The 14,805-nt window shown below is 45.9% G+C and overlaps 1 protein-coding gene across 1 annotated transcript in view; it reads right to left on the bottom strand.

Annotated features, from left to right (window-relative positions):
* Window positions 1-3,340: 3,340 nt before the first annotated feature.
* Window positions 3,341-14,805, bottom strand: part of Acad11 (acyl-CoA dehydrogenase family member 11) — a 62,229-nt gene continuing 50,764 nt past the window's right edge. The window contains exons 17-20 of the mRNA XM_051205918.1: window positions 14,249-14,403; window positions 7,233-7,349; window positions 6,293-6,402; window positions 3,341-3,841 (exon numbers count right to left, since the gene is read on the bottom strand). Coding sequence (XP_051061875.1) covers window positions 3,727-3,841; window positions 6,293-6,402; window positions 7,233-7,349; window positions 14,249-14,403 — 497 coding nt within the window. The 3' untranslated portion in view covers window positions 3,341-3,726. The remainder of the gene's footprint in view (window positions 3,842-6,292; window positions 6,403-7,232; window positions 7,350-14,248; window positions 14,404-14,805) is intronic.

Raw genomic sequence — 14,805 nt, forward strand, 5'->3', positions numbered from 1 at the left:
CTTCCTGCCTTATCTTCACCCCCAACCCCGAGCACAAATAAGTGGTGGTGATGCCAAGTGCACACAAGCACACATACACACACACACACACACACACACACACACACACACACACGACACACAACACACGACACACAGACAAAACACATGCTTGATCGTACACACACATAGACAAAACACATGCTTGATCGTATATACACACACACAGACAAAACACATGCTCAATCATGCGCATGCACACACACACACAGACAAAACACATGCTTGATCATACATATACACACACAGACAAAACACATGCTTGATCATGAACACACACACAGACAAAACATATGCTTGATCGTGCACACACACAGACAAAACACACGCTTGATTGTGCACACACATGGGGACATAAACAAGTATGAAAGGAGTGAGCTAACACTGCAAGAAGAAAATGAGATGAGGGATGACAAATTGTCAGAGAGAACACTCTGCTTTTGAACAGGTCCTTGGAACATCTCTCTCAATAAATCTTTCCAAACAGACAGGAGCACAAGCCAAGTGTGCTGGAACAGAGGCCAGGAGAACGTGCTGGAATGGGCCAGGCACCGGAGATCTGAATGTCTCAGGCTTGGACAAGCTCTGGTGATACCCAGACAGCTGAAGGGAGAGCTCCGGGGAAGCCAGCCTCACATTCCGGAGGGTTGCAGCAGCCAGCTGCTAGGCTGTGGCTGCACGTTTAGTTGGGAGGCAGCTGCAAAAACCCAGACCAAAAGAAGGTGGAGAAATGCTTGCCAGGGATAAACAAGCCATAGGCTTATCTACTTCCAAATCCTTGGCACGCTACTCCTTGCAGAGGTCCGCCTCCTCCCATTTGTACAATGGAGGAACTAAGCAAGGCCACCTGGCTTGATGTAATGGTATGTATGGTGTCCTTCATAGTAGACATTTTCATGGCTGTATTTCATTTGGTGACATCCTTTACTTAAGGATGTCACAAGTTCAAACCCCTTAGGAAGCCTGGGCTAATGTCTGTCCTTTTGAGCTTCCAAGAGACTGCCGTTGTTGTTGGGTTTATGAAGAAAAGCAGTTGTTGGCAAGCCTTGTGTCCATTAAAATACCAACATTTGGGGCTGGGGAGTTGGCTCTGTCAGTAAAGTGCCTGCTGTGGAAGCATGTGGACATGTAAGAAGCCAGGCATGGTGGTGTATTGTTGCATTTATCTAATTATTCTTTATCAATAAAGAGTTGAGAGTCAGATATCAGGGTGGAACCTGAATGATCAGAGAAGCAGTGCAAAGCGACCAGTGATGACCTATCTCTTCCATTCCCCCACCCAAAAGGACTCGGGTCCTCTCTGAGCCCTGTCCTATTTCTCTCTGTCTCTCTCTGTCCTCAGTCCTCCAAAACCTCTATGATTAATTTTGGTCCACTTGTAGCTAGCTCTGCCCTCTGATTCAAAACAAGCTATTGTCAGAATGTGTTCAAAATATTACACAACAGTGTATGACCATGACCTCAGCTCTGGATGGGGGTGGGGTGTGTGTGGGGTGGGGTGGATCCCTGGAGCTCTCCGATCAGCCAATAGGTCCAATGAGAGACCCTGTCTCGAATAAGGTAGAAAGTGATAAATGAAGACACTCGTGAATACAATCTCACATTGGACTTGCCTGCTTGTCAGCTACTTTAGTTCTCATTGGTAAAATATAAGCATGCCTGTGACAGCTAAATTCAGCCCAACTGGTTTGGTGTGGATTACCTTAGCTTCTAAAACAGCTACAGGTTGGTGAGGGATCAGTTTGTCTGTAATTGTTACATGTTGTCAATGTGGCAGAGGAACTTAACTGGCTACTCCCTGGAATGCACAGAACTGTCCCTTAATGTTCTGTTGGAAAATGTTCATTTTAATGTGATTTTGTCTGAGTAAATGAAAGGTAAGGAAAAGATATGTAGGTCACATGGAGTGGGCTGCCTGAGGGTCAGCGACAAGAAGACAATAAATGAACTGAAATGAGTTGCAGCCAGGTTTCCTTGGAGACACAAAATGCTCACAAGATTCTAAACATATGAACCTTAATTCAGACAGCTAAAACAAAACAAAACAAAACCAACAGAGGACAACCCGAGGTCAGACATGGTGGTATATGCTCATCGTCTCTGGAGGCAGAGGCAGGAGGATTCTGAGTTCAAGGCCAGGTATTCTAACAAACAAGCAATCCCCCTGATAGCTAAACGAAACTTTAAAAAATTAATAGTGAGGTGTATTTGGTCCTAGGATTTGACGTGCTGCAAACAAGGAAACTGTATAAAGCTCTTCCCTGTGTTTCCCAGATTCTCACAGCAGCTCTCACAGGACCCGCCCCAGGAGTAAAATGGTAACTCACTGTATCTGAGAGGAAAGGAGTCGGAGCTGAGGGCCCAGAGGCACAAGCTGTAAAGGCCCACGTGATACAGCTCCGAGCCCAGGCCTGCAGCAGACCCCTGCTTTCCCTTCATGCCCCACCCCAAGAAGAAACTCAATCACAACAGACAGCATCTTTGGCCACCCACAATCACATGCCATGAGCACACTTTCTAATGAAAAAGTTCATGATTTTTAGGGTTTGAAAATTTAAAAAAACTTTCCAGTTATTTTCCCAATGGTATTCACACCATACAATGGCAATGAGAAACAGAGATGATTTGGGTATATTTTATTCAACTCAGTCTTCCCAAAATATAATTCGATATATGATTAATATGCAAAGGTATTATCCATGAGCTATTTTAAATTATTTTCACTGAAGTTTTTTAAAAATCCAGTGTGTATTTTACAGTTTATTTAGATGCCAAATTTCAATTTGAAATACCCCTCTTTGTGTTGAGATTTCAAAACATTCATACTTGAAAAAGTCGATCCACCAACCCAAGCTTTCCCAGCTGTACATAATGGTTTTCCCAGCAATCAAACTGAAAATACACATCTAAACTAAAAATTTGGTTCCTCGGCTCCACCAGTGACATTTTGATTTGGAGGATGGCGGTGGCCCACAGCTGCATTCCCGGGGCAGCTCTGATAGGCACAGCCTCCAGGGAAACCTGATCAGACCAGCTCTCGAGGAACTGAAGGCTCTGATATGGCACAAACTATTATTGGTCATGCTTGTCGGCATTTTCTATGTAACCTAAGTGGCCTTGATTAAACATTCTCTTACCATGCTATGCTATCTTGTCAACTCTCACCCAAACTGCTTCTGACTGGGTTAGGAAGAGGCTTTTCATGGAAACCCTGAACACCTTCAGTTATATTTTTTCTCTGAGGTGCTAAACTACCCCCTCAGAACACTATTAAAGCAGTACAACTACATATATTTCATGACAGGATGAAAGGGGCCTGGGGTGTCCATTCGCATGGCATGGGTCCTGGAAGTCAAGGCAAAGAGCTCTTCATGCTGATGACCGAGCAATAGCTCTGCCATTCCCAGCGCCACCTAGACAGTCACAGGCCACAAGTGTGTAGAGCAAACGCTAAAAGCATTAGACACTAGACCCAACGATGACAGCTTAGGATTTCCTAATTACCTCACATCTGTGTGATCCTTAACATCACAAAACTCAATAATCAAAATAGATGCTAAAATCTTTACCCACAGGTGAAGAATTAGCCATGTACTCAAACTACTGCAGAAATGGAAGAGCTAAGTTTTGGAGCTGATTAAGAGTGCTCAAGCCTCTGCAGCCGTGGGACCGGTCAGGGCTGCTCCCTCACATTCTGGCCATCAGCTGTTTGGCCTGCTCCTGAAGCTCCATTTTGGCAACTGAAGAGAGGTGGACTTCGTCAGGTCCATCTGCTAGGCGCAGGGTGCGTATTATCGCATACCTAGAAATGTCAAAGAGTGGGCTCACAGAGTTACCAAAGAACACAACACTATCACGCCATGTTCACCCCAAACCAAGGAAGGGAAAGAGCACAAGGAACATGAAGACAGAAAGCCAAGGGCCTCTGAAGCAGCCATTTTAACATTCCCAGCTCAGGAAGATTCAAGATGGCTGCCCAGGGGCTCCAATAGCTCACTACGGTAACTGCCACCGGTGAGGGGAGCTCCTTCACTGTGACTAAGAAGTTTGGAGGCAGAATCAGACTGACCCACTGTCTCTACAGACCATGCGAGAGTGGGGGCACCATGGCAGTTCAGACAGAGGTGTAGACAGAAGTGGGTACCCCAACAGTGCATTAATCCTTAGAGTGGGAGCAATGATCCCAACTGAGTGATAGGGGCTTCTTCAGGGAGGGTTGCTACTTGTTCTGGTCCCTGCCCTCAGCAGTGAGGGGCCAGGCGTGTGTGCACCCCGGGAGTGAGCGGTCCCTGCCCTCAGCAGTGAGGGGCCAGGGCCAGGCGTGTGTGCACCCCGGGAGTCAGCGGTCCCTGCCCTCAGCAGTGAGGGGCCAGGCGTGTGTGCACCCCGGGAGTCAGTGGTCCCTGGTCAGATGCTGCATGTGGGCAGGCAGGGACATCCACACTCTTTCACTCTCACATCCACTCCTGACAACAGTGTGTGGGAACATATGGCCCAGGGATGGGGCTTAGCAGAAACCACACAGGTGTGACAGTGGCAGGAGACCAAAATCAGAGCTGTGGATTTTGCATGCCTAGGGGGGAACTGGACCCAAGGAAAGTTCCTCCCAACTCTCTTTTGCATTACTCCATACTCCATCTAACAGAGGCATGCAATGGAAGGAGACTGATTCAGGGCTCTGGTGATCCACTGAATGCGTTTTTTAGAATACCTAGAAGCAAGGGGAAGACAGTTCAGAGGATAAAAACTTCATTCAATGAAATAGGAAAGAGAATCAGGACCTCAGACAGACATGATCAGAAAGCATCTTCACCATGGCAGATTGTATTTAACTGCCAATGGTACAAGACAAAACGGTAATTGAATCTGCAAGAGAAAAGTACCCAGCCACAGGAAGGGTATCCTTTTTAGACTAACCACAAATTTCTCAGCAGAGCATCTAGGGGCCAGGAAGGAATGAATGTATTCTGGTAGTGAAAGGAGGTAACTGCCAAACAAGATTACAATAGCCAGCAAGCTAGCCTTTAGAATCAGAGGAGGGACACTTCCCAAAGCAACCAGAATCTGGGGATTATAACTGCCAGAAGGCCTTACAAGGAAGTGTCAGGGAGTCCTACATCAGAAGTGGAAGAAAGCACAGCTGGAGTCCAGAGGTCCTCCGTGTTTTCCTCAGGCAAAGTTAACAGAGCCAAGTTAAGAGCAGCTGTTTCTTAGAGCTGAACCCTGCAGCAACTTCCACCACTCAGCATGTCTTTATTTTTTTTTCTAAAGTTACTGTCAAGTATCTGTAGATTTAAAAACTGATTTCAATCTTTGTATTTTTAATGCCAGTCCTTTCAAATATATTATTTTGAAAATTTTTGTGTATGATGTGTGAGTGTGTGTGTTGTGTGTGTGTGTGTGTGTGTGTGTGTGTGTGTGTGTAAGGGTATGCTCGCACACACTATAGTGTCATGGGATATTCAATAACACTGTGACCTCCATGTTAGCATTTGCGTTATTTAATAAAATTAACCTTGGGTCAGGAGGCTGAGTTAGCAACTAGCTGACAGAAAGTAATCATGGAGCATCAAAGGGCATCTGGGAGAGATAGATAGGGTGCACAGAAGTAGCAGGGATGGATTTTGAGTGGCATGGTGGTTTTTGTTCTTGTTGTTGTTTTTGTTTGTTTGTTTGTTTGTTTGTTTTTTCTTTTGGCAGAGTAGAAGGACATGCTTTTTGGGAGACGCCAGCAAGGACAGGTTAGCTAGTTGTTACTCAACATCTCTGAGCTAGCAGGTTTCCACCCCAGTCTCTGAATCCTATTTGAGTCTTATTTATAAACAGAATGATAAAGATTTAGTTAAAGCTACTTTTAGTAGCAGGGACAGAGCCGGTGCCTATGGGAATAGAACTCCTGGCAGGCCGTGGCCCGAGCAGCCCGGCCACTGCCAGAGAAGCAGAATTGTAATTATTGCCCGGGACAGCAGCAGATTAAGGTGCAGCCATGGCGCTGAAGATAAAACGACAGTCTAGTGCCCGTGTGGAGACCAGAGGACAGGCTTGGGTGTTTATCCTCACCTTCCACTTGGTTCACTGTCTTGCTACCTGGCCCGCAGCCTTCTATGGCTCCCCTTGCCTCTGCATGGAAACTACAGACAGGTGCGACTGTGCCCACCTCTACCTGGGTTGCACACCTGCATGGAGAGCATTTTATCCACCACATCATGTCCCCAGCACTCAGTGCGAACATTCTTAAGTGACATGTACTCACATGTTAGCCAGAGGGAAATCCTGGGAAACGCCTGCCCCTCCGTGCACCTGGATGGCCCGATCAGCTATTTTGCAGACGGCTTTTGGGGCAGCCACTTTGATCATTGCAATCTACATAAGCAAGATAGGAAAAGAATGTTCGTCTCTCAGAACATGCCAAGTGTGCCAGGATTTGATAGCATTGGTAATGCTCTGTGAAGTAAAACAAGGAAACTTTCCCACAGCCAAGTCTCCACTGGACAGGATCTGTGGTGGAGGCCAACAGAAGGCTGCAGCAATACAGTGAGTGGCTATATTTCAGTCAGCAGTGACCTTCTAGAAAGAGATCTTGCTTCCAGATCACATTTATTTCTAAGTTGCCTTGTTTCCAAATGGATTTCAGGCAGCTTGTAAATCACACTCAGAATACACAAAGTCCAGCCTTTGCTCTGTTAATCAGGCTTTTTTTTCTCTCCTTAGACATTTAATGGGCTTTTTAAAATAAAATGAGTATGTCCTTGCTTCAGATAAGCTGGATACATGAGAAGACGGGGTAATAGATGTCTTTAGGGGAACATTTACGATGTGGGAGACTCATCCCATCTGGCCCATACCCATCATCTAGCCCAATGCCAAAGGCAGAGAGACACTGGACACTCTGGACACACCATCGATTCCAGCTATGTAGACAGCTAGACCTTCCCTACCCCTTCCTGTTCCATTTTAACAGTTCTTCGGGCATTCTGCATCCTGAAAGTCATGCCCTTAGGCAGCCCAGTGAGAAGAAAGCCAACAGGTGACAAGCATGCACAGTCTTTAAGCCAAAGACACACGGAAACTTCCTGTAATCTGAGTGTCATTGGGGGGGGGGCATAGCCCCTACATCAGCCAGTGGGTGGGAGGGAGAGGTGGAGAAGACCCTGTGGCTGGTGGTGCAGGGGTGGAGTGGGTGGGTGGCTCACCTCCTTCCTGGCGGCAGCACTGCCCAAGGTATCTATGCTGTGTGCTGCTTTCAGGGTGAGCAAGCGGATCTCCTCAATGGCTATGCGGCTTTCAGCGATCCAGTGGGCCACAACCTCCTGTAGGGGAGCCAGGGAAGGATCAGTGGAGCCCTGTAGTTGGATAAACTTTTCTAGGCTAATGGTAGTGCACAGCCTTGCTGTGTATAGATTTGAGTCACAGGCTTGAGTCTCTTGATGTACACCAGCCTAGCTACAAACCTGTGGAGCGCCACAGTTAAAATGAGACGATTGCACAAGTGTTACGTGCTCAGAAAAATAATTTGTTTTGGGGGTGTTTTAAAATCTGTGCGTGTGTGTGTGCGCGTGCGTGTCATGTGCCATGATCTCCAGGCTCGGGCTGTCAGGTATGGCGGCAGGTACTCAATGTCTGAGAAGTTGGCTGAACTGAGCATCTGTCTTATCGCCACCCTGCTCTTTGTGGCCCTTGTGATACCGATCACCAGCCCTCCTTGATTTCCCACATATGCACAATGGAAGAGCTAGGTCTAATCGGACTAGGTCATCCCCAGCGCCAGCACAGTTTCAGGGTGACCCAGCGGCCCTTTATTGTGATGTTACGCATTAAAATGACCTTTCCCGTGCTTGGAGAAGTGCCTTGTGCCTTTAATCCCAGCATTCGGGAAGGAGAGGCAGAAGAATCAGGAGTTCAAGGACAGCCTAGGCTACACACGATCCTGTCTTCAAAACAAAACAAAACACCCAAGGCTGCAGAGAGGACTTGGTGGTTAAGAACACTGGCTGCTTTTCCAGAAGATCCAGGTATAGTTCCTGACACCCATATGGCAGCTTACATCTGTAACTCCAGTTTCAGGGGATCTGATGCCCTTTTCTAGTACACATGCAGGCAAAACACCCATACACGTAATGGATGAATAGAACCCACCCCCGAACAGGCAGGAAGATCTTGTGGGAACAGCTCTGAGAGTTTAATGTGCGACACACAACAGTTTCATCCCCCACACCTCCCCAGTACAGCAGCCTGCTGGTCTCACGGCCCCTCACAGCCCCACACTCTCAAACCCACCCGCCACGACAGGTCATCCCCATGGTTCTGCCTTTTCCAGGGTGTGAAATGCTGTATAGTGAGATCATTTAGCAAGGATTTGATGGAGTATGGCTGCTTTCACCCAGTGTAATGTTTTGAATCTGACCCAAGTCCAGCTGTTTATTAACTGTCAGTGATGCTTGTTACTAAGAACGACTCCATTCTGGGGATGAGCACAGTCTGTTTGTCCGACCATCTGCTGAGGGATATCAGGACTGTGCCCACTTCTGATAGATGGAGCGTCTGTAAACATTTCTAACTTACTTATTTTTATTTTATGTGCATTGGTGTTTTGCCATTGGTGTCGGGTCCCCGGAACTGGAGTTATAGACAGTTGTGAGCTGCCATGTGGGTGCTGGGAATTAAACCTGGGTCCTCTGGAAGAACAATTAGTACTCTTAACCACTGAGCCATCTCTCTAGCCCCTGTAAACATTTCTATACAGGTTTTGGGATGAGTATATGCTCTTCATTTTATAAAAAAGACAACACCAAAAAAGGAATTGTTTGCCACTGCCTATCATTTATAAGCAATAGTTGGCTTGTGTGGTTGTACTAGGTAGTGTTTACATCCCTGAACATGATGGTCCTGGATGTTTCCCGAGCACCGGGTACTGTTAGCAATCCTTTAGTCAGAGATACTTCACTGTGGCTCCAGCCCGCATTCTTCTAATGCTTGGCACTTTTCATCTTCCTTTGATGTACTTATTTGCTTCCGGTAAGTGTTCGTGTCTCGAAGATATGCTCTTAAGGAGTAGCTGGACCACTCACAGAGAGGAGTAAAGTGAGGGAGTCATTCTGGCTTATTTTGAGAAGGGTTGTATAAAAATGTGCAGCTCTGGGAGAGAAAGACTCACAGGGAGTTCAGACACAACAACCAGAGGTAAAACACCGCCACCACGCCCAACTGACTTCTGCAGAGGCACACGAACACTTAGATGGAGGAAAGACACTTCTGTAAGAAGTGCTGGAGCAAACGGCAGTCAGCAACAGGACTCGGAAGGTCGTCTTCACATCATGACCGGACGGACTGCTCTGTGTTCCAGGACAAAGTGCAAGACCTTGGGAAAACTGCCAGATAAAACCTCCAGGACACGGGGCCAAAGCAAGACCCTCAGACTGATGTCCAAACCTGAGCCACAGAGACAATGGGACAAGTGAGAGTCACTAAAACTGAATACTTCTGCTCTGTGGAAGACCCTGTTAGAGAATGAATGGGAAAAACTCCAAAGTGGGAAAATGCTTGAAAACCACAGAGATAAAGTACAGTGCCCAGCTGGGTGGTGCTGGCGCATGCCTTTAGTCCCAGCACTCGGGAAGCAGAGGCAGGTGGATCTCTGTGAGTTCAAGACCAGTCTGGTCTACAAGAGCTAGTTCCAGGACAGGCTCCACAGCCACAGAGAAACCCTGTCTCAAAAAAAAAAAAAAAAAAAAAAAAAAAAAAAAAATTAAGTACAGTGCCCAGAATGTAAAACAAACTTAGTAGGAAACTATCCAGGTAGACAATGGGCATCAGAAATGACTCCAAAGGAATAATATGGCAAATGATGACAAGATGCCCCTATAAGGGTGACATAAACTAAAGCAGTTTGACATATCGTCATAAATCAATCAGAATGCCTAAACAAAGAAAATTGTGATGCCATCACATGCCGGTGGGGGTGTGCAGAAACTGGACCACTTATATACAGTTTGTGAGCTGAACATGCAATGACCACACTGACCAGGGACTGTTCTCCCGGCATGGGTCTCAGATAAATGCAGGGTTAGTATTCACCTGCCACCAGCCTCATAACAACCAAAACCGTAAAACCATCAATGGCACAGGTATGCCCCAGCAGATGCACAGCTCACCCCAAGTAACGCTGTACAGAGATACGCTGTTCGGCAGCACAACTGGCTACTGAATCACACAGTTTTGTGAGTCTCCAAAGAATGATGGCTCAGGAAAACAGACAATCCCCAAAGGCTTACATATTATATTATCCCATGTCTGGAATGAAAAAATTACTAAACACTGAGTAGATTATGGTTGCTAGGAGTCAATCAAGATAAGGGTGAAGCTGAAGTGAGTGTGCTTCATGAAAGGACAGCTTAAATGAGCCTGCAGTGATGGAAAATGTGTAGCCCAATGGTATCCATGACAACAGTGACATCAACCATCCTGACATGGTACTATAGTCTTGCAAGCTGTTAAAACAGAAGAGAACTAGGTAGAATAAGGGATCTTTCAGCATTATCTCTTACATCTGTACATGTGGCTATAATTATCTCAAAATGAAACAGTAAAAATGAATACTTGCTTCTCTCTTATCCCAGTGAAAATTCTCTGAGGTTCTTTTGTTGTTGTTTTTCATTTGTTAGAACTTAGAACTGACAAGGGAAATATATGAATATGGGTTCATATGTACCATATGGATGTTCCATATAGATGAACTACATGGATGTACGTACCATAAATCTCAGAAGCAAGTGGACATTCATAATTTAGTGTGGGAGCCCAGGGGACATAGTAAATGATACCAGATGATCAAAATGGCTTTTTCTGGGTTCCCATCTTTAAACGAAGAACTATTGTTTGTGAGGTTTGCTAAGCCCAACCAGTAAATTAAGGAGTTTGATTCAAGCCATGTGAACTCCCACAGCCATTTTAGGCTCACTCATACTTCTTCAGCCACACGTGGCTTCTAAGATTTGAAGTATGTCTAATCTGAATGTAAATGTAATATGAAGTATAATATAGGCACTCAATTTTACAATGCAAACTATCTCACTAATCCTATTTTATATTGATTTCATGTGATCACATATATTGGGTCAGGTAAAAACTATCTTTTTTTTTTTTTTCTGAGACAGGGTTTCTCTCTAACAGCCCTGGCATCCTGAAACTCCCTCTGTAGACCAGGCTGGCCTTGAACTCTGCTTGTCTCTGCTTCCTGAGTGCTGGGACTAAAGGCATGAGCCACCATACCTGGCTAAAAATATTGTTTTTAATAAACTTTGTCTGCTTCTTACTTTTCAAAAGCACAGCCACAGAATCAGCATGGTGGTGGCCTATAGTCCCAGTACTTGGGTCAGGACTAGCCTTACAGGTGAAAACAGGCTCAGAATTCATTTCAAGCAAGCTGCCAGAAGTTGATGATTTTTTTTTTTGAATGAAAAGCAGGGATATCACAACTTCATGAACAGACTTAAATGTACTTCCTTCTTAGCTTTTAGAATGAAGGACTGAGTTCCCGGCTGGGTTTCCTCAGACCCCAGATTTGCTAAAAAGCACTGAGGGGTGGAAATTGCAAGCTCCAGGAAACAGCCAAATGGGTTGACTAAGATGAAATTCTATTTTAGAGCTGGAACAATTTAGAAGGCAGCTGGAAGGAGACCCCACATTCGGGGAAACAAATGTCATTTTTACAAATTGAAGAAAGGCCTGGAGTGGATTCTTGTTTATGACATGCCTGCACGCTCTCTTTCTGCTTTTGCCAGCTCAATTAATTCGAGCCAGATGCGAGAGGGGTCCACTAGAAGGAGACACAGGTTTTTAAAGCCCTCGCTGGAGCAGCAGGATATATTAATGGACAGGAGAGAAACCCTCCTCGGTGCAGCATGAAAACACCACTCAAGTCAGGTGTGGTGATGTATGCCTTCATTCCAGCACTGGGAGGCAGGGGCAGGGGCAGGGGCAGAGGCAATCAGATCTCTGAGTTTAAGGTCAGCTTGATCTACACAGTCAGTTCCAGGACAGCCAGGGCTACAGAAAACCCTGCCTCAAAAAACAAATATCACTCACAATCCCCTGAGCAGAACATTTTTTTTTTTAATCAGGGGTGGGGGGTGTTAGGGGTGGGAATGGGGGGGAGCGAGACCTGCTGGATACCCGCCCTCCCCCCCCCCCCCAGCCTCCCTTCACCTTGCTCCAGCACTTACATGACCAATTTAGAAAGATATTGGGAAGAAGTTGTGGCCAGTGCCATGAGTAACTCAGGAGACCTCTATGACAGCCACAGGGCTTTACTTATCATGACCACACCTCCTCCCATAGTGCTCATCAACCGCTGATTCCTAGTGTTCTCTGTGTACCAAGGGGCTTCCCATAAATTGTTGCTGGGTATGGTGTCATGTGGCTGGCTGCATTCTTCTTAAGAACAATGTTGTGAACAAATCATATACATGTTGAGCAAGCACAAACAACACTAATATTAGTGTTAATTGTGTTTTTGTAGATCCCTCCTTCCAGCCCCTCCTCGGCTACAATGCGGCTGTTATTAACATAGCAATACCAGCACTGCTCTCAGAACCAACCCTGAAGATGGAATACTTAACGAGACATAAACATTGCCTACAAAAATCAGAGTGAAAGCTGGGTGTGCTGGTGCACACCTTTAATCCTAGCACTTGGGAGGCAGATGCAGGCCGACGTCTGTGAGTTCTAGGACAGCCAGGCTTACACAGAAAGATTCTGTCTCAGAAAACCAACAAGACAAACAAACCTAAGCAAAAAGCTGCTGTGGCCAGGCAGTTGTGGTACATGCCTTTAATCCTAGCATTGCAGAGGCAGAGACCAAGTGGCCAGCCTGGTCTATGAGCAAGTCTAGGACAGCCAGAGCTACACAGTGAAATCCTGTCTTAAAAAACAAGGAAGGAGGCAGGGAGGGAGGAAGGAAAGAAGTAAGGAAGGAAGGAAGGAAGAAAGAAAGAAAAGAAGAAGGGAGGGGGAGGGAGGAAAGAAGGAAAGAGGGAGGGAAGAAGGAAAGAAGGAAGGAAGGAAAGGAGGGAGGGAGGAAGGAAAGGAGGGAGGGCCTCTGTGAAACGTTCTGAGGTCATAACTGTACAGGGAACTCAGGCAATAGAACACACATATGCAGCAAACACAATACTTCTGTCAATACAAGCAAGACCTAATATTAGCATGTGAGCAACAGTAAGATTAAATACCTAATACTGAGTTTTCTTGCTTTCTTAAAAATTAGGAAGGGCTTGGGGGCAGGGCCTTGGCTCTCCCTCTTTAGAAGGTTCTCCAGAGTCTGCAGCCACACATGACTTGATTTTACTGCCTGTCTGTAAGTATACTTATCCTGGGCTGTAAATAACAGATTCAATAGCATATAATTTATAGATGAAAATGCAAAAACCATGTACCTCTGACCAAATGCTGGTTTCCTCCATAATCAGCCACTTCAATTGTTTTAATCTATCATAGAATATTCCTTCTTTCTCTGAGTTATGCACTGTTATGGACTAATCTTTTTGTGTACCGCAAAGATGTGTGTTTGACAAGGTGCCTTCTGATTGGTTTAAAAAAATAGCTGACTGGCCAATAGCTAGGCAGGTAGGTAGAGGTTAGGTGGGGTTTGCAGACAGAAAGTTAGGGGAAGAAGGGCAGGGTCAAATAGGACATGAAACTGCCAAGCTGACAAAAAGTACCACCACGTGGTAGAGCATAGATAAGAAATATGGGTTAATTTAAGGTGTAAGGGCTAGTTAGTAACAAGCCTAAGCTATTGGAAGAGCATTTATAATTACCACTAATTCTCTGTGCAGTTATTTGGGAGCTGGCTGATGAGACAGAGCTGACTGGCAGTCCCGATGAAAAACTCTGCCTACAGTGCACTGTTTTCCTCTGTTTACACTTATCTGTTCTAATTCTTTCCCCAAACCCAAAGTACAAGGCAAGTTCTTTTTCCATGACAATGCTCCCAAGTCCTCAGTGAGCTGTGATGTTCGAGGCTCTCTAGACTCTCTACACTCCATGGGCTGGGCACTGAAGATCAAGAGTACTTGCTCATCTTTTACCAGGGGAAATGCAGCTTCTCACTTGGGGTATGACCACGCCCACAGCAGAGATGCTTTTCTCACTGAGGTCAGAGCAGCTTAGCAGGCTAGAGCAAGTCCAAAGACATTCAAGATCCCCTTACATGTTCGTACAACTTCTTCTTGAAGGCCTCCCTCTGCATTGCCCGCTCACACATGATCTGCAGGATGCGCTCTGCCAGACCCACGGATCTCATGCAGTGGTGGATTCTTCCAGGTCCAAGGCGGCCTTGGGAAATTTCAAACCCCCTGCCTTCACCTGTGAGAAAGCAAACGAAACATGAAGGTGGCCCAGGCAGGCCCACTTATCTACATGAATTCTAGGACAAGCGGAGCTGCCCTTATTGTAAACAGTCTTCTGGTGAGGGAAGAGTCGAGTTTGCAATAATGTTCATTATGATGTAGGGGGATTTGGATTCCAGTCTAATGTAAGTACCGTCCCTGGAGTAAAGCATCAGTTGCTTTATTAGTGTTACAATGGCTACCAAGGAGGGTGAAACACAGGCTCTGCCTTAGGAATCTACAGTCCAGGGGGGGAGGGAAGACAGGACATGGCTAAGGACAGGACAGAGAGATAAGGACAGCAAAGGAGGGACTGACTGTCCTCCACTGTAATCCCAGGGCCTGTCGGCGGAAACACTCTTTGAAGGTTGAGGAGGTT

Source organism: Phodopus roborovskii, unplaced genomic scaffold (assembly GCF_943737965.1).
Source record: "Phodopus roborovskii unplaced genomic scaffold, PHOROB, whole genome shotgun sequence".
In the NCBI taxonomy this organism is placed as follows: Eukaryota; Metazoa; Chordata; class Mammalia; order Rodentia; family Cricetidae; genus Phodopus; species Phodopus roborovskii.